The sequence below is a fragment of the Aplidium turbinatum genome, chromosome 3, assembly GCF_918807975.1.
Source record: "Aplidium turbinatum chromosome 3, kaAplTurb1.1, whole genome shotgun sequence".
In the NCBI taxonomy this organism is placed as follows: Eukaryota; Metazoa; Chordata; class Ascidiacea; order Aplousobranchia; family Polyclinidae; genus Aplidium; species Aplidium turbinatum.
The window spans coordinates 9818388-9838166 of NC_137474.1; the positions used below are offsets into that span (position 1 = coordinate 9818388).

Sequence of the window (19779 nt, forward strand, 5' to 3'; positions counted from 1 at the left end):
GGTAACTAGCCCAGCGGAATACAATATGCCACAAAAATACAGAATGCATTGCGACGTCACAAACGAAAAACAAAAGCCTTTTGTATGAGCTACCACTGGTGGCAACCATTGTTTGTTACTGCAGCTCGCACTTCAGATGAAAAAAAAATTGGAATAATTGCTCGTAATGGGAAACAACATTTGTTTTTTAGCGTGGTTGTGGTGCCGCGTTACCCCCGAAGTATCGCATGTTACCCCACGGGGGTAATTGACCCCCAGGTTGGAAACCACTGGCTTAAACAGTAGAGCAAGAAAACCTGTTATATCTTCTTTATTTTGTAATAGAAATTTACAACGTATGTTGAACCTACACACAGGAAGGTTCCTGGGTGCGCCGGTCAAACACGAGTTTGTATGAGCCCATTATACAACCCACTTCTGTCAGCCTCGATTATTATCCAGCTTATGAAAGTCCCAAAACCCAGGTAAGTGAATCCCAATTTTTATGAACTTGTGTTATTTCCCCCATTGTGCTATGGTGTAGTTTTTGAGATGCTGAGCTGATTTGAGAAATACAAAGCTTGCTGTATTTAAAAACAGGCCTAGTAGGCCTAATGCATTGCTGCCATGTACAAACATTAACAATTTTATAGTATACATCAATACATGCATGAACAGTAGGCTATCTGCTAAAATTAAATGTTCTGATTATTATAGAAGAGTGTGCGTTTGTTCTATGACGAATTGGTTCGACCTCCACCGAGCAGTTGTTGCTCTGTTAGAGAACTACTGGCACATTTAATAACTTGTTGTGGCTTTTTCTTGCCTGTTGCACAGTTTGTTGTTCTCACCGTTTGTTGTTGCCACATGTACGTCTACTTTATTTCACCTAATAAATTTTATAGATGTATTGAAGAATTAGAAGACGATTAGTTTCTCAAGTGCAATTTGCTTTGATACGATGCATTGGTATCTTAGAGAAAGCAGCCTGACACATTGTTGTGTTGGTTTAACCCAGGTTTTATGTGGTGCCCATTATCTTCCTACTCACCTCACACGAATTGAGTACACAACTGGTGACTTGTTGTTTGAAAAGACGCGTTCCAAATTCACTGCAATTACTACAAACAGAGTGCTTGACAGGACTGTGGGATTTATCGGCGCAAAAGATGGTTCAATATTCCAGGTAGGTGATGAATAATTTTGAGTTGATTACACCAATGCTTGTGCTATCGGTTCTAAACGTAAGATCACGCTTTCATTGCCTAAACCCGATATCAGGATGGGAATTAATGCCTGACAAAACAACAAATCGTTCTTCTGAAATTGGCGAGAGCTGCGTTTTGGACTCAAACCGTAGTTGCCCAAACGTTTTGCCTCGTTTCAAGGTACTAGTAATGCTTGGTCTGTTCTGGTGCGGTGTCTAAATGATGCAGTTGACCAGATTATAGAGTTGCGATTCTTGAAGCATAGCGTACGTAATGAAAATATTACCTTGATAATCACTGTATTGTATTAGTTATGGGCTCCATACTGGAAGCAGAGTAAAAAGACAATTTCCTATCTTCCTAGCTTTTCAAGCTTATTCAGAAAATACTTTTGTCTATGACCGTAATGCGTGTACGCTTACGCGTAGCTTCAAAGAAATCTGATTACATTGTACAAAACATGTTTCAGGTTAATTTTAACACCAAGGAAGAATTTAATCTCATAAGTGTAGGCCAAAAAATCCTCCCGGACTTCATATGGGATCAGAACCCCAACGCGGACGTACCTCACTTGTACGTCACCACAGAATCTGAGGTATTTCAGAAAACAGTTGCTCTTTGTCTGTTTTTAGTTATTAAACGTTGAATCTTTACATTATTTTTGTTCTTTACAGACGTACATCATTTACATCATTTTCTTTACAGACGACACAGACGTACATTTTATGCTGGCTGTGTGTGTAACAAGACGTTGTGTTTTATATGTACTAGGAGATTTTAAGTTGAGTTGTTTCCGATTGATCAGATACAAACGAAAGCTTTTGCATGAAAGTTTTGTGTTTTAAGTTTGTACAGGTTTAATATTGACAGTATTTTGTGGTATATTCAGATTTTGCGCATCCGTGTCGCTGCTTGCGAACAACACAAAACATGTGAGGACTGTCAAAGTTCTAAAAATCCATATTGCGGATGGTGCATTTTAGAAAGCAGGTACATTTGTCGTTTTCAAATCTCTTGATCGAGATCAATCAAATCTTGTTGATTAAGATCAAATACCTGTCATGTTATTCGTTGAGATTTAGCCTACTTCTTGGTTCAGTAATCTATTTTGCCAGTTTGTTTGGCCAACTCTACCCAAGCTTTTGAGCAAGCCGAAGCTACATTAATGTTTCATGCTCAATTTTCTTGGTCGTCCCCAGATACGTTTGCCACATCGAGCAATACACGCCAAATCAGATAGAGCTTTGAAATGCGATCTTATAACTCCCAGGTGTTCAACTAAGAAAGAATGCAATACTGCCTTGCGGGACCAAAATCGATGGCTGAGAAGCGAATCCCAGCAATGTATTTTTGCCGAGCCACCAGATCCAAAGGAGAGAACTCTGCCAGATGAAGTCACTGTACCGGTGAGTGGACCATAATTAGACAAATGCAGGCAGCGAATGTTAACGTAGAATTATGAAGTGAAAGTCGGTAGAAAATGGAAAGGACAACTTTGACGGTGACTGTGTTACTTCATAGATAGAATAAAATAACAAGAAAAGTATTGCCTTTTGTGTTGTAACCCAATTAAGTTGAAAACGTAAGTAGTTTTCTTTGCGCTTCCACCGAGAAGGCCCCTATCGTTTCCACATCTCTGCCACCAACATTGGCGAAATATTTTTTTTTAAATTTTGCCTGCCATTTAGATGAGGCCAGGTTCTAACCGAGCAAACAAAACAGTAATTTTTACTGACTGGCAAAGCGAAAAGACATTCCCGAAGCACGAAGTAGAACATTGTCTGACGCTTTTCTTAACGGTCCTATGGTTTTCTTAACGGTCCTATGGTCTTATCGGTCCTTTGATCCTATGGTTTGATCAATGATCAGTGATCACAACTGCGTGATAAGACTTTTATGCAAGCGACTTATCTTGGAGTCTATAGTACAAATGAGGCCTCGATCACTCAAATTCCACCATTTATGAAGTTATTCGTTAAATCAATTCATTCGTCTAAGAAACATACTGTATGCATTTCAGGTAAATCTGCTCCCTGTTTTGGTACCCAACGAATTCTATGAATGCGTGTTTGACGGACAGAATTTGTTTAAAGCTAAGATTCAGAACATAGAAGGAAACTTGACTAATATGCTGTGCCCAACACCATCTGCGGACGATTTGCCTCTAAGTTTTTTCAACCAAGGTTAGTCGCTAAGCAGCGCAAACACAAGTGGTTTAGTGATGCTTTGCATTTTGGGTTTAGAATTGCGTACGTTTGGGAGAGCACTAACTCAGACTGCATATCAGTCTGAGTACTGAGGCATGCCTGCAAGTTGTCAGGGCTGTTGTGTTGGTGAGGATCATGGTGACCTTTAGTTTATACACAGGCCATGACATCGTGCAGATTAAAATTTGACTGAAGGCCGATCTGTTAGTAGCCAAAATCGCTAGTATAAGTTTATAGTTTGGAAGAAAACACTTTCTGTCGTTGGTATTTTCACAACTTCCACTCCACCTTCTCTAGATTATGTCAACGTATCTCTCAGCATTCGGTACAAAGAAGTTAACATTGCTTCAACTTTGATGATCTTTTACGAATGTGACGTATATGGCTCCACGCTGGAAGCTCACCGGCCGTGTGCCGGTTGCTTGACCAGTAGATGGCAGTGCAGGTGGTGCCTCAACCAGAACAAGTGCAAGCCTCAAGAGTCATCTGACGAAAGTTGCGTCGGTGATCAAAACGTGAGTAGTAAGTAGTGACCAGTCTTGCAATTGGGATAGATAACTAGTCTCTCTATATATTTTTTATTTTATTTAATAATGACGAATGTTTAAAAGAGAGAGAAGGTTTGAAAATTTTGCATTTTAAAACTTCATTTATCGATTTTTCTTGCTTGTGTGCCATACCTGTTTCTGGTCTGGGCCCCCACGCCCAGTTCCACCTTTATTTCTATTTATCATACGTTTTGACGTATTCAAAACTATTGTTTTTAAACATATCAAGACCATCACATTTCATGATGTAGGTTGGCAAAAAAAAATGTCACGTTTGTTATCTTGTAGAGAGAAGAAAAAAATACGAAAAGTGATATCATATGATATTAGCACAGTCTTTTCCGAACATCGAAATCTTTAACTTTTGACACCTCTGAGTATGACCAAAAAAATTCTAATACCGCCCTCAATTTCTTTTAACTCTGTGATCTTCTTTATCAGGCTGTCTTGCTTTTGATGATTTTGTTGATATGAATATTGAATATGTATAAATGCATCAGTAAACTGTTTAAACTTTAAAGCGCGGATATCACTTGCCTTTTGAATTCATTATTTATATCCGCAGCAAAAGATTGTCATTAAAACTAAGGATTTCACTTTAGATCAAAACTAAGTTTAGTCTGCTGCTGTCTAAAGAAACTTATCACTTCAATGTGTGCAATTGTATCATTTTATTAATTCTATCAATATCAATTTTATCATTTGAATGGCCAAGTGTCTATTCTCGGCTATCTAATTTTGTTTGCAATGTTTCCTTGACCTTTTCCTAACTTTATTGCATATTTGCATGCCAAATGGTTTGTTTTTAAATGAGACAATTGCAAAGAAAATGCATAAACCAGGTATTTTTGTCCTGGCCTGTTTGAGGATATCTTAAACTTACAGCACTATAATGCCCACTTAAACAAAAAGACTCGTATCGAAGTGAATCGTATGAAAACTGCAACAGTAAAGTAAAAATGGGGCAACTGTGCACACTGCACAGTTAATCATCTTACAACTAACTAGCACCAGCTGCTAAATACAGTAGGCTTGTGATCCTTCTGTTTGGATTAGAGCACAAACCAGCAGATTGTCATTTTTAAATTGTTTTTGACATTGACAAACAGTAAACCGACATATTGTTGATTAGCGTTGAACAGTGCTGTACACGAGATTTTCCAAATAACGTACGGATGTCTAAATGGCCATTGGACATCAATACATCATTTATGAACATTTGCATGCAATAACTTGAAGTTAAATTGATTGTGACCTTGTCTTCTACTTGACGTGATGAGATGTTTGTTTAACTATGCGTGTCGTCTGCAAGTTTGTTTTCTTTGTTCCAGGTGTGTCCGACCATACTCTCAGTTTCTCCTCAGGATAAACTAATTTCGGTGGGGAAGCCCCATGCTATCACGCTGACCGCGAAAAACTTGCCGAGTGACGGCACATACAGGTGCAATATTGACTTCGGATCGCACTCAACCCCTGTCATGGTCGATGCGACAATGTAAGTTCCGATCAGACCACACTTTCAAAAACAATATAAACCCGTTCAATTCCCCAAGAGCAACGGTTTGCTTACGCGAGGGGTTTTTACCCTGGGGGGTGCTTGCATCTTGAAAAGTCACGAGACTTGTTCATACGGGTTAGTATATGTGAATGTTGAAAATCCAGGGTGGGTTTTAAAATGGCGTAAGAAGATGTGGCGCGTTAAACAGGTAAAACAGGGTGAAGGAACTGGTTCGTGATTATGAAGTACCGCGAACACAGAAAAAGGTTAAGCACTACTGTTTTACGGCTGTGTTTAAATGGGTTTGCTGAATATGCTCTATGTATATCTTGTTACAGATCACCCTCCGGCACAGAGGTGTTTTGTGAAAAACATAACTACACTTATTGGACGGTAAGAAAACGTAACATTTTGATGTTATTAATAACACTTTTAAACCGTGACTGTTGGAACAAAATGAATGTGAAATTGATTTTTGCCATCGATTAAAAGCATAAAAATTAAGAAATTTAAAATTTGTTATTTTTATTAAAACAAAATTTAGCAACAAGAAAGTGACGCATTGCACGGTATTAAACTCCAAAATATACTGAAGTATTTACGTGTTTCTTTGTAGGATTCATACGAAGTTAAAGCTTACATTACTGTGATGTGGAAGCTGATTTTTGTCGTCGATTACAAAAGAGAAGAAAATGCGACCGTTACAGTTGAGTTTGTACCAGCATATTGTGATGGTGTTGCTGTGATAGCTTAATTTTTGCAGTCGTTCAGGCTACATATGATTACGTCCCACTTCAGAAAAGTGATGGTTTACGCGTTAGTTTGTGTACAATAAGCGTTGAAACAGGAAAAAGCTGTTGTTGATCTGACAACGTCCACACTCCACACCATATGTCTGGGTACGGTTGCTTTCTCATTTATGTACCTTGTACTGTTCAATGACCATGCTACGTAAACGGACACCACGAGAAAGCTTTTAATCACCACCGTGCCTTGTCGAAGTGGATTGAAGTTTCCAGACGTTGAATAAATGTAAAAGTTACAGATTTCGCAAGCTGTGAAAACTCTTCAAAGCAAGTTAATAACAAAAAGAAAATTGTTTCTTGTAAAGCTCTGACCAATCTTGTTGACTTTGGAAACGCGATAGCCTTATTCACCGCACTTTGCAGGTAGATTATCAACACAATACAATTTGCTGCATGACATCTTTCTTGGTTGCCGTCTAAATCGCGATCACCTTAACTGTATATTGTTGCTATGATTATCTTCATTTCTAATCTTCTGTCTAGTTCTACAAGTGCTCAGCCAAGCGGAGCGATTGCAGCCGATGCGTGACTGCGGATCCCAAGTTCCAATGCGGATGGTGCAAATCCATGGATACATGCACCATCCAGGAATCCTGCTCTACATTCAAGTGGGCCACCGATCCCGACCTCTGTCCTGTGCATAAGATTATGGTGAGTGAAGGTTTTTTTCAATAGAGTTGTTTTCCAGCAATCGCAGTATCGCCGTCTTGGGTTTCAACTTCAGTCAATAGCATTTTTGAAGTGTGCAATTAATTATTATCCGCAATAAAACATATTCCCTGTTTGGTCTGAGGTGATTTATGACGGAGTTAGACTATAACTGAATTAGATTGTAATTGTAGCGCAATTTGGGTATTCAAAGCAAACTTATGCACTAAAAATAGATTTCTAACAGATTTGGTGGTTGTGGGTTTTTAGGATAGTGTTTTCCAAACAATGTTTAATCGATGCATATTTTAAACCTTGCGGTTTTGTCATCTTTTCCTTTTGTTGGTGCCAAATTTGTGTGTTTACTTTATCGTTCTCTACAATCAGGGGTCCGCAAATAGTGTGTCGCAACCCAACGCGAGACCATCCATTGTGGGTCGCTAAACAGTTTAAACTTAGCCTACTATAAATATAACTTGTTTGGCAAAAAAACAAATACAATCATATACTCTTTGATGCGCTTAGTTTCATAGAATTTTCTACAAGAAAATTTATCCTTTCAATGTTAGTACAGTAGTCCTCGCTGATTAAGCCTTCGGTAAATAGGTCCACCTGCTTATTAAGCCCAATTTGGTTCATTCTGGAATTGCTGGAGGTATAGAAGTGGCAGAGAATCGTCACTCCGCTTTAGTTGACCTAGCCGCTTAATAAGGCCGTAAAAATTGCGTTGTATTGATGTTAAATTGCAAAGTAGTATATTTTGCGCAAAATTATATGCTTCTGAAACGTTTGGGTCGCGAAGATTCAGAACGAATGTTTTTTGGGTAGCGCCAACAAGTATTTGCGGACCTCTGCTCTACATGTTTGCGCCAGCAATGAAAAGTAAATTGAAATTGAATTAAAATCACACGCTCTGTGGTAAAAAAATTAGCTTCTTCTTTGAGCTGTGTGCACTTGACGTTATCTCATTAATGGTGATGTTGTTTTTACACAGTTGAAGTGCTTGCACTGGTGTTTTTTTTTGCTTTGAAAGGTTGATGTTTAAATATTTGTATGCCACTGTATTGGTTACGTAATCGCAGTGTTCATCCATGCACCAACTTGATGGAAAGCATAATATGTTTGCTCATGAACTATTGGTGATGCGATGAGCCTTGAGGTCTAACCCAGACAGCAAACCAACCGTTTTTTTTTACATCGATTCAACGTCTGCAGAAAACGGTCGGTAGCTGTTTGGGAAATTTGCGCCTGCTACTGTTGGAAGCGACTGTCCGAGCACGTTTGCAAGCTGGTTTCTACCGGCGCAGGTCGCAAATTTCTACCAATGGCTGAATTTGCTAAAGCAGGTTTGCTCCCTGTGGTAGAAACCTGCTTATAAAAGTTATTATTTTTACATCGTTTCAACGTCGTCAGTTGTAGCATCTTTGCTGGGTATCGACATAAAATTTGAAGCAACAATTAGCAAAAGAATTTTTTTTCAATCTTTTAATATTGGTAAAAAAATGGAAATTTTTTCCAGAAGTCTAAATGACCAAGGTCACAAAAGTGTGACTTTTGCAGCTATTCTAAAAACAAAGCACGAAAAAAGAATTTCAAATATGTAGTTTATTCAATGTTGCTGTCTGCTGTCGCAGCCTTCAGGGCAACCTGCGAACGTCTTAAGTTTGCTTGTGATTGATGGCATTGATATCGATTATGCGTTCTCAAGCAAGACGTTGTCAAACGTTGAATTCATGTAAAATTGTCGAACTTTTTCCCCAACGATGGCGCGCTAACTATGAGGTAATTAAATACCCTCCTCACCGTTGAAGTGCAAGTGGTGATGTATAAAATAAAAACTTTTTCGTGGGTTCTACGTCACTAAAAGTAAAAGCAATGTAGTGAAAGCATTTAAATTTTCTGCTTGGCCGGTGCAGTTTCTTTGAGGCAACGCTCAAGTATTTCTTTGCGTGTTTATAGATAAATACATATTTAGTTCAGGCTGCGTAACAAGATGAAAGGCTTGACGCACCAGCACTTTCAAGGCAGGTGAAATTACGCAACACACTGGCCAGCTCTTGTGGCATTGTTACTTGATTACTCTCTATCTTACTCCTGAGTGGTAAGCAGGAAAATCATGGTAACAAATTGTGTTTGTTTTTTGCTGAATGTCCAATTGGAAAATATTTGCAGTCGCATGTGTCTGACTTGTTATTGGGAAAATTTTGTTTCAAGCTACACAATATGTTGAATTGCAAATTCCATATACGACCAGCTGCTGGCCAATGGCTATATACGGCAGTGAGAGTATGAATGTTGATTTGTTTAATCATTTCTGAAATTGAAACTTGCAATTTGTCATCACGTTCTCCCAGACAGCAAAATCCATGATTTTTACATTGATTCAACGTCCGCAGACGTTGAATCAATGTAAAAGTAATGGATATTGCTGACATTGCTGTCTAGATCATAATTGCATCACATGGAAGCGTAATTGAAGCTTTTTGTTGATGGGAAAACATTTGAGGTCATCAGCAAAGAGCATGACAAACGGAGATATCTGGTTCAATTCCCTATATCTGCTTTTTTCACGTTGCTTATAAATTTTTTTTGATGATTGCTTCTGTGTTGCTGATTCATACATATGGCGTTATGAAATTTTAATCAATGACTGCGTACTGGTTTTGATTGTGATATTTCACAGATTTAACGTTCTCTTCAGCATTCTTAACATCTACATTCTACAGTGCAGTGCAGATGTTAAGAATAAAATAAGAATGTAGATTCTACACCTTGCCCCATTATTGAAAGTGAAATAAGTCTTTTTTAGAACATTATCCCTCGAAGTGGGCCGACGGCAGGGGGTACCCCAGTGCGTATCATTGGTACTGATATGGGAACGAAAGCCAGCGACGTCCAAAGTGTAACTATTGGCGACAAAATCTGTGCAATTGATCGAAGCCGCTATCAGATCTCTGTCGAGTATGTATCTTGAAAAGTGATTGAAATTAAGCAAACTTTTTAATCATTTTACATAAAGCTATTGTGGTACCGTATATCTTGTAACCGACGTGGCCTTTGATAAACAACATCCTGAGTTTACGAATTTTGCCTGCTATGCGGTGTCGTCCAGTGTCCCAAAGTGTGTTTGGTTGGCTACGTAATTTGTTTTGTTAAAAATTTAGGTAAATAGCATTTGTTCAACTTTTCAGACAGCAAATCAGTCATTTTTACAGACGTTGAATCAATGCAAAAATAAAGGATTTTTCTGTCTGTGCTGCTTGTTGTTGTCAAACGCCACATAGGTATCATTGTAGCGTCTACTGTTAAAACCTGTTTTCAACATTAAATCAACGCAAATGTTGCTTTGTGCTCAGAGTGGTTTGCACTACCAGCGCAGTCCAATCAGAGGGAAGCGCAAAAGTCAAAGTAACCGTCAAGAACACCACAATCGTTTATGATGGCGGCTTCCAATTCAGGTACGGACTATTTCAGTGATCAACAGAGGCAAATTTTTCTGGCGAGCAAACATCGTGTTTATCGTCGCCAACTTTGTCAAAAGATCATTTACATTCATGCTGGGTTCAAGATGCGGGTGGACGTCTTGTTTAAATTGGACAGACTGCCGAGTTACCCATCAGCGATTCAGCGTATAGGACACACTGCCACTGTTCAAATAACACATTCAGACTGAATGGTAACAAATTAGGTAAACATTGTAAGCTTCTTTGCGTTTATGGACGCTTATTTAATGTACATTTTACTTTAAAATTTACTTCATATCAACTGGGCGCCTACTAGAGTTTTTTTTTCAGCTAGCGTACTACATTGCTACGTAATGCCGAGCAAACATTAAATTTATGCTTTCGACATGTACAGCAGCATGGTGCACGGTACCCTGAACGACTTGGTAATTGCCTTATCATGTGGTCAACACTTGTTAGCGGTGGTGTCGAATAAATAAAGAAATGTCATTTGTCTGAAACTAATTGCTATTTTTTGTTGACTACACTACTTCTACTCAAAGTAATGAATTTGACATCAAGTTCGACTGTCGAAATGATTACTTTACCATGTTTTAGGGTGAAACTAAGACCAAAAAATAGTTTACGGTTGTCTTGCAACATTTTTACTGTGTTTTAGTAGTACTGTAGCAAACAGTATTTGAACTTCAAATCCCATGAACAAAAAACGACGTCCATGCAATAAAAATTGTACGCGGTAATTTTTAGAGCTTTCGGACAAAAATTTCAAAAAAATTATTCCAGAGGTCTTGGTATATACTATTGTATCCTCAAACCAGGGCAAAAGTTGAAATTAGAAGTACTCCGCTTATTAGTAAGGAAAGAAAAAAAGTCTGATCAAGAAAATGAAGTATCTTCTGACAGGTGTCAAACCCACAACAATGCTTGATATGAACGACTCGGTTACATGTCTTGTAATGCAAAGAAATTTATTCTCACACGTGTGAGAATAGATTTCTTTGCAAAAAAAAGTCTGACACCATTTCAATGTTATTTTTTGCAAAAACAACGTTTAACTTTATGGCGAGAAAAGATTTTTGGTTGATGCAAATGTAATGTGATGTTTCTTTCAATATGCACTGATTTTTTCCTTTTCTCCACTCTGGCACAGTGCTGTGTTTTGAACATTCAAATTTGTTTTGTTTGTTTTCTTGATGTCTAAATAATGTTATTCAACTCAATTACTCTTGTTACTCTTGGCATGGGAGTGCATGAATTGAAGGAGGCTGCGTGGGATCGAGAGATGTGGAGAAAGATAACGTATAGAGTGACCGAGAGTCGTAAACGACTGAACGGATGATGATGATGACTCTTGTCATCAATCACCAGCATAGTGCTGAAAACCGGTACTGTCTTCACAGAGCAGCTTTTCTTCTAGCAATTTCAATTTTCTGCATTTGTTAATTTCTTAACTTCTTATTACGTCTTAACAACGTGAAAATGACATTACGTCTTAACAACGTGAAAATGACAGCTGAAGTTTTTTTAGACTCAAGTTCTCAATCCGTTAATTTTTTGTTTTCATGCTTGGCTGATCGCAGCCTCTTTGGCTCAATGAACAACGTTACAATGATATTGATATAACATCTCAACAATGTGAAAGAACACGAAAAAGAACATGAAATATCCGATTTCTTTCTAACATGACAAGTCTCTTTGTCTGCTGAAGTCACGAACTAGCTGCTTCTGTTTACTTTTGTCCTTTATTTTTGTGTCAAATAAACCACAGGAATTAATCTGCATCGAGTTAACATTTAAATTGATTGTGATTTGTGGTAACTTTTTCGAAGCTTGAATGTCTAAACTTCACTCTGCGTGTGAGCTCTAGCTTGATCTTGACATTTCCATCTGAAGTGTATTGTACTGTATATGTCTGTGCTTAATTTCATTAGAGCTTTCCCTTAATGTCCTGATTGATAAACGAACATTTTGATAGCAAACATTTCCCCGCTGGACATTTCGCTCTTTTTCCAACTGATGTTGAATCAATGCAAAAAAACCGAGTTTTACTCACTGTGTCGTATTGTGTGTAGAATTACCCAGAGCTAACCCAACCCAAATAACTTGTAATTCCACAAAAGTGCTGACTAAGGTTTTCATGAATGATGGAAAAATCTGTTTGTGCAGTTCTTCTTGTGAAACGTCGTTAAAAGCTTGTGGTAACGCAGACAGCCAATCAAATGTTTTTTACATTGATTCAATGTAAAAAATTGTTGACTTGCTGTCTGAGAATTAGCATGGTGAACAAGTTCGTGGGAAGAACTGGTTGTGCTCTGAGATGTAGTGGATTTGTTGGCATTGTGATTTTAAAAACCTGCTACCTCTATTTTGCTTGAAATCAACATTTAACAATCAAAGATCAGCGGAACCTTTTAGATATTTTTTACTAGTTTTTACGACTGCGAAATTCAGTTAAGTTACGTGTGGACTATAGACTTGACGTTTCTGATCACGTGATCACCCAAGTCCAGTTGAATTTTTAGAAGCCAGCTGGCTTTTTTGGTGTTGCTATTGAAAAAGTCTGCTCTTTTTGTTTTCTCGACATGGCGCTTCGCACTTGATCTATTGTTACAATACTCCCACCTCTGTTTTGTATAGGAACAAGTTTTTGTCTATTTTCATTTCGTGAATTTTATTAAATCGAAAAACAAAAAGGTTGGAATGTAGTTGTTTTGCGAAACGTCTGTTTTTAGATTTTTTCTCCTATCTGTCTATTCAGTATTCTTTTAATGAAGGAAGTCTTTACTAATATAAACCCAGAAAGCCCCATCATTGAACGTTTGACATCTCAACTTTATTAGGTTGTGGAGGTGTATCAACTTTATTATAGTGTGGAGGTGTAGCATTCTTTTTTATGGTCAAGCGAATGCATTTCTCCCCTCTAATTTAGATACATTTTTCGACATCTGACCATTTCATATAATTAAATATTTCTGCTGCTATTCATGATCTAAGCCGGATCTGACTCCATTTTGTAAGTCGCCTTTACCGAAGATCGATTTTCTTCTAAATATGAATTGAAATTTATTTTTGAGCAGAAGTATTAGCCCTCAGTTCATCGAATTAACGCGAATTAGCTATTTGAACGTACGAAATCATTCGCTGGAGTTGTAATGTCATTAAAATGTTTATTTACTTATGTCGGAAACTGTTTATGTCACGGGTGTGCCAATAAAGTGTTACAACTAGTAAGATTGAGCACAGCAGAGCAAGTGACAAATGTGGGATAGTTTAGTAACCAATGACGATCATTTGATGCTCTTGTGAATAAAATTTCCTCATTTATCAAGTTTAACGGCGACCAAAATGCAATAAAATTTTATTAGTATGCACAATGCACATGGTTGCTCAGCATTAAAATATTGCTTGCAGACGCAGGGATTAGATTCATGTGGGAAAAAATACGTTTTTGTAAATGGTCATAATATCGATATATGTGTGTTGAGACATGATGCAAGGGTGGATTTAAACTTTTGATGCATTAAACTACCTTTTGCTCCTATCACGTTTAAATGCGCTCCAACAACACAACAATAATTTAAAATCTTTCCTTGATTTGTTGAAAGCTTGCTTTCTGGGTAATGTTGGCAAAAGTTACAGGCTTGCTTTTGGGCTGGTTTAAAATTACGCCGGGATGAAATAAGGCCACTGTGTTTAGAGTTCTTATTGACATTGCAAGCTCAAGGTGTTTTCCTGTTACACTTTTCAAAAATTTTTTTGCAAACATTAGTTTGCATTCAATACACATCACAACACTTCAAGGCATTTAATCAACGCCAAAATTTATTATTGCTATTTTCAACTGATGTTTGATTGTTTGCATTACTCCATGCAAGTTGTAAAATGAAACCAAATGATGTCAATTCTTAAGCCCAAACATTATTGCTTGGAACAGATCAGTAGATTTTCGCGTTGTCTATTTAAACATCCGAGCGTGGGCACCTTAATTTTACAGAATTTGAGGTTTCCCAACTGTATCTGTTTTTTGTCCTCATTATTAAGCATCAAATTATCCTTAAACCGCAGATTAAGATTTCAATTTTAAACATATTTTTCTCAGTACAGAAACACACGTTTTTTTTTACTGATGACTGTCTTCTTCAGGAATCCTATTCTACAAGACGTCACTCCCAAGATTGGCCCAATGGCTGGCGGCACGATGATCAGCATCAGGGGGAAAAATCTAGACACAGGATCCCTGCCAGTCGTATGGATAAGTCGCAATCCTCGGATCGACTGCACTGTAATTTCGTAAGTTCATAGCGCTTAAATTGACGACGTACTTTTTTTTTTTATTTATTTTCACAGTTTGACCGTTCTGTGACTGAAAAAGAAGTTGTTTGAATATAAATTTATATTCATTCAGTTTTGGAACGAAAAAGCTAAACCATATTTGCTATAAGTTATCACTGACGAATGCAGTAGCAACGCTGTTAATCTGACGTCATTCCACAACAACGACAAAAAATTCAATTTCAAGTTAGTTTGGGGAATAACCGACGTCACTTCAACAAAGCAACCATCTTCCTACCAACAAAGCAACCAACATTGAATTTTGCAGAAACGTCTAATCTGAAGCTGTAAAGTCGTTTCATGGCAGAATAATTCAGTTTTGTTTCATATTTAGGCCCCGCTCTTCCAGCACACTGAACTGCACGACGCACGGGTCATCCCAGATCCTAGCAAACCGAGATATTACTGTGAAGTTCGACGGCTTTACGACTGCGTTGCGTGGAAAATATTCTTACACGGCTAATCCGAATGTGAGTAATGAAGTCAAACTTTCATAATTTATTTGTTTTGTGATGTTGCATCCACGCAAAAAATCTGATTTAGCGATCACCCAGACAGCAACTTAATCGTTTTTTACATTGTTTCAACGTCTGTAGACAAAAATGTAAAAAAACGACTAATTTGCTGTCTGGGTAGGGTAAAGGAAAACCAAAGCGCGACATTTTGGCGTTGTTGCTTTTCCTATGTGAGATTGGCGTTCTTCATTGTATTACCGTTTTGGCGCCAAGCCATGAGTGTCATGTGGATGGTGAGGTGAAGCAGCGTAGTATATTTTAGTTAATTGTCCATCAATAAAGTATACCCTGCTAAAATGTACTCACTATCCAGTATTCACTCAATAAAATTGACGCAAAATTGTTAACCTGACGCTAAAATGGTCATACGACAAAATGAGCACACCAATGTGGCTGCGCCAAAGCGACGCCAAAATGTCGTGGACTCGGAATGAATTTCAAGTTTTATATCAAAATCAGTCTGTTTACATTGATTGTGTTTTGTCCTTTCAAACAACTTCATTTTAACTTTGCCAATTGGAATTAGGTCAAGGAGTTTTACACATTGACTCCTAACAAACTGACCAGCTTTCTAAGCGGAGGCCGTAACATTTATGTGAAAGGATCATATTTCAATTCGGTGCAAGCTCCATATTTAGTGTGAGTAATTGCTTACATTCTTTTTCCGTTTTTGGATCCTGTGCATTTTGAATCAACCGTGTCTGACGAAATAAAATGTTTCATCAAAGTTAATTCAAGTGAACTGTTTGCACCAGGCACATCAAACAAACGTTTTCTTTTGTCATCGTTCTTCATTTAAAACAATAAATTGGAATTTAATACAGGGTTTGCTGTCGTTTTGTTTTGATTAATTGTCTTGTTTGTTTGTCTGCATGATTATGTTTTTAAACGCCGGTATTCACACAATAATCTAACTTCTCATCATTATTCATTCCACAATAATTGATATCGCTTTTGTGATGCATCTTGGTATTGCATAGTGATTCATTTGCAATGGGAATGACACTTTTTGGGTTTGACCCTGGAAGCACTTTTTTTGTTTCCTCGGCGTTCATACCTAAAATTTAGTGAACCAACATGGTAATGTTTATTTGGTTGTTTTCTTTCAACAACGGTAAGAATTCAATTGACTGGCAAAAGCAGTGGCCGAGAACCCTGTGGCATGAATTAGTGGTGCGATACTGATCAGTCCAGCCTCATGGGCGCAACACGTGTCTATCGCTATCATTCTTGCTACATTCGACTGCCGAAAAACGTGATAATGCTAGTAAGGAACACTTTTCTCTTGCATCATTGCTTATTTGCTATCTTCATTGCTGTAACGATTTTACCGCCGCAGCACCTGTATTATTAAATAATAAACGATTCTACACTCTACAGGGCGACCATGCAGTTGGGTAAAACCCGACGTCGACGCTCAGCAAACGAAGCATTGCGACAAATATTCCTCCGCGACAAGAGATCACGCTCAGCCAGACAAGTCTCGGATGGTTATCACTTGCCAGTTTGGGTCTATGGTCAACGCTATGCCTCTACTTGTAACGTGGCAAATGGAACATTCATGATGTGCTACTCTCCTAAGGTACTCCAGTTATTTTCATTTTTGTCGTTTCTATAGTTGTTGTTAAGGTACTGTAGTTATTTTTTTTGTGATTTTAACGTTGTTTTTTATCGATTTGTCACAAAACGTTTGTTGACAACAATTTTGTTTCTTTTGAACTTACTTTGTTTTGACTCCGTTTCCAACGCAGAATTAGCATTGAACTCTCAAATATTGATGAAAGCTTTTAGATTTTTCAATCTTGTGACGACATCTGTGTCGCTCGCCCGACCGGTTTAAACCAGATCATGGCCAGATATATGCAATGCCCAGTCAACTTTGTATTGAATTTGAATAATCTTGACTGACAATAACCGGCCAGTACATCAGTTCTTTTTTACGTCTGCAAACGTTGAATCAATGAAAAAGGAGACTGATTAACTGGCTGGATTACATCGACATCGATGTCTGCTTCAGAGCGAGTACGAAAAATCTTTTATATAACAAGGCACATATTTGAGTCTCTATCACCACCCACTGCTGTGTTCTTTTGGTTGAAAATTACACTTGTTTTAAGCGCAAATTTACGCTTTTAGATCAACATTTTCACTTCTGGAATGGACCGCTCATCGACAAATATATCGGAGCTTGTCGTTTGGTCAGCTGACCTGGTCCTTCACATGGACAACTTGAGCATAAAGCTTGACCGACCATTGCATTATTATCCCGATCCTGAGTTTGTGAAATTTGGAAAGGCCGAAAATAAAAGAGAATTGCTCTCCATAACGGTATGCGGTCAAGAAAATCTCAAAGAGTCTTTAATTTATTTAGATGCTTTATCTCACAATCCACAAATGTTATGACTCGTTTCAGTGGAAATGTGTAAAAATTGCCTGATTTTCCACCGGCAGGTTTACAACCTTAAAGGGGACGCAATCACTCGGGATGAGATCGACATCCAAGTGGGGACGAAACGTTGCAACGTCGCGTCGGTAGATGGCGACAAACTCTTCTGCAACCTTCCCAGCCACCAAGGTACAAAAAGCTGAGCATCTCTGGTGTCGTAGTGCAATCACCTCCAGTCGTCGGCCCACAAGACTTTATTTAAATCCCATTGTCGTATTTTTCTTTCTGCATTATAAGGGTGTTCATATAGTCCGGTTACTATTTCAATTTCTTTTCATTGCAATTGTGACAGGGCTTCATGAACAACCCTGTACATTCTTACATCCACAGCAGTTACACTGAAGCTACACAGATTTGCATGCAAAGTGTCATCGATGTAACAAAGTAACAATATTTCCTTGTGACAGGTCACTATCAGATGAATTGCAACTTATTTGCCTTTCTTAGGTTGTAACGTTCTTAAATAAGTTCTTTAACGTTACGGCTGAACTTTTTGACGGTGAAAAAATGTTTTGTAAACGACTCAAAAACGGATTTCAAGTCGGTGTTAGGAGCATGATGTTTCGGCTTATTTTTCAATGTGCATTACAGTACATTGTCCTTTAATGTTTTTCCTTTCAACAGGAGAGAAGGGAGAAGAATACGACGTGACTGCTAAAATTGGCCACGGAAATGCCCCCATCTTTCTCGGGGTGATGACCTACTACACCGACCCGCCCCCGATATCCCAGCCAGCCATGATCGCCATTATCGTCGGCGGGATTATTCTGCTGATCGCTGTCGTCAGCATCGTCTTGTACTTCGTGAGGAAGAACAAATCTTACAAAGCAGACAAGTACGCGCTCGTGTTTCTGCCCTGGTTTACAAAAAGCTCTAAATAGAGGCCTGAATCAGCGTAAAAAGGCTGTCTTGGAACTTTTTTTTAGAAATGACTTTCAAAAAGCGATGGAAAATTTGGAGATGTCTGTTCGGGCCGATTTTCGCAAAGCGTTTGCCGAGCTCAACGTCGACATGTCCGATCTGACGGCCGACATCGGCGACTACGGCATCCCCTGTCTGGATTACAGGACTTATGTCACCAACTTGTTCTTTCCAAGCTTCAAGTACCACCCATGCACAAAGGCCCCAGATGTGAGTTTATACTCAACACCACTTGAATATTTCAGCTTACTTTCAGTAAACAAAAATGAAAAGTTTAGCTACTATATTGTGAAATTACTATTTGTGAGATCAAGTAAAAGCAGATCTACCATTGTTTCACAGTATCGATCACTAAAATGTATGGCGCGTTTTCGGCTTTAGTTTAGCCATCGTCAACCATCTGAATGTACGAATTTAAATTAAGAGCAAATCTTGTTTGGGTGGTTACTGGTTACCAGATTTTATGCAGCTGTGGTTCTATAATAAGGCGCATTCTCGATTAAAACTCTACCTTGAAAATACAAGTCAAGCGAACTGTAGTCGATGTCATGTTCAACATCGTGTGGAACTCTAATTTCGAACGACCGAAGAAAATGAGAAGTTTCAAAGTTAGCTGAATTGTGAACATGAACAGCTTAAGTTTCAGATCAGTTTAAGTTTTATTGGTGATTGTCTTCTGAGTAAATCATGTTTTTTTTCTTCCCATCTGCAGCCAGACACACAGTTTCCTTCCAATCTGGAGCAGGGATTGCAACAGTTCCACCGACTCTTATCCAATCGCAATTTCCTCACGGTCTTCATCCATACCCTGGAAGAGCAGAAAGGTTTCAGCAACAGGGACAAGGGCAACGTCGCATCGCTGCTGACGGTGGCTTTGCATGGCGAGCTTGATTACTTTACGGAGTAAGTGACTGCCGATGGCCTGCTAAAAAAATGTCTTTTTCACATTGATTCCACGTCTGCAGATGTTGATTTAATGTGAAAAGAACGGGTTTGTTAGGTGGTTGTTTCTTACTGTCTCTTCCGTAATTTAAAATTACTGTCTCTTCCGTTCTCAAATGCCTCATTTGACGTTTTCTGGTTGTAGCCTATATCAACGTTCATGCAACTTCACTGCCAGGTATTCCGTAGATTTGCTCCCTTATAAAACAATTCCATTGAAACGGTTATTTTATTTTCAAACTCAGGACAAGCTGTAGCTTGTTTT

General features: G+C 38.3%; 1 protein-coding gene across 1 annotated transcript in view; it reads left to right on the plus strand.

Moving 5' to 3' along the window:
- LOC145767099 (plexin-B2-like) overlaps positions 1–19779 on the plus strand; it is a 40018-nt gene that overhangs the window by 11552 nt on the left and 8687 nt on the right. The window contains exons 7-28 of the mRNA XM_082578853.1: positions 357–464; positions 998–1165; positions 1657–1782; positions 2077–2177; positions 2458–2593; positions 3208–3370; positions 3692–3909; positions 5274–5437; positions 5779–5833; positions 6057–6146; positions 6730–6897; positions 9704–9855; positions 10251–10352; positions 14502–14648; positions 15025–15160; positions 15732–15844; positions 16586–16787; positions 17342–17533; positions 17657–17780; positions 18276–18486; positions 18578–18782; positions 19285–19475. Of these exons, the coding sequence (XP_082434979.1) occupies positions 357–464; positions 998–1165; positions 1657–1782; positions 2077–2177; positions 2458–2593; positions 3208–3370; positions 3692–3909; positions 5274–5437; positions 5779–5833; positions 6057–6146; positions 6730–6897; positions 9704–9855; positions 10251–10352; positions 14502–14648; positions 15025–15160; positions 15732–15844; positions 16586–16787; positions 17342–17533; positions 17657–17780; positions 18276–18486; positions 18578–18782; positions 19285–19475 (3272 nt within the window). The remainder of the gene's footprint in view (positions 1–356; positions 465–997; positions 1166–1656; positions 1783–2076; positions 2178–2457; positions 2594–3207; positions 3371–3691; positions 3910–5273; positions 5438–5778; positions 5834–6056; positions 6147–6729; positions 6898–9703; positions 9856–10250; positions 10353–14501; positions 14649–15024; positions 15161–15731; positions 15845–16585; positions 16788–17341; positions 17534–17656; positions 17781–18275; positions 18487–18577; positions 18783–19284; positions 19476–19779) is intronic.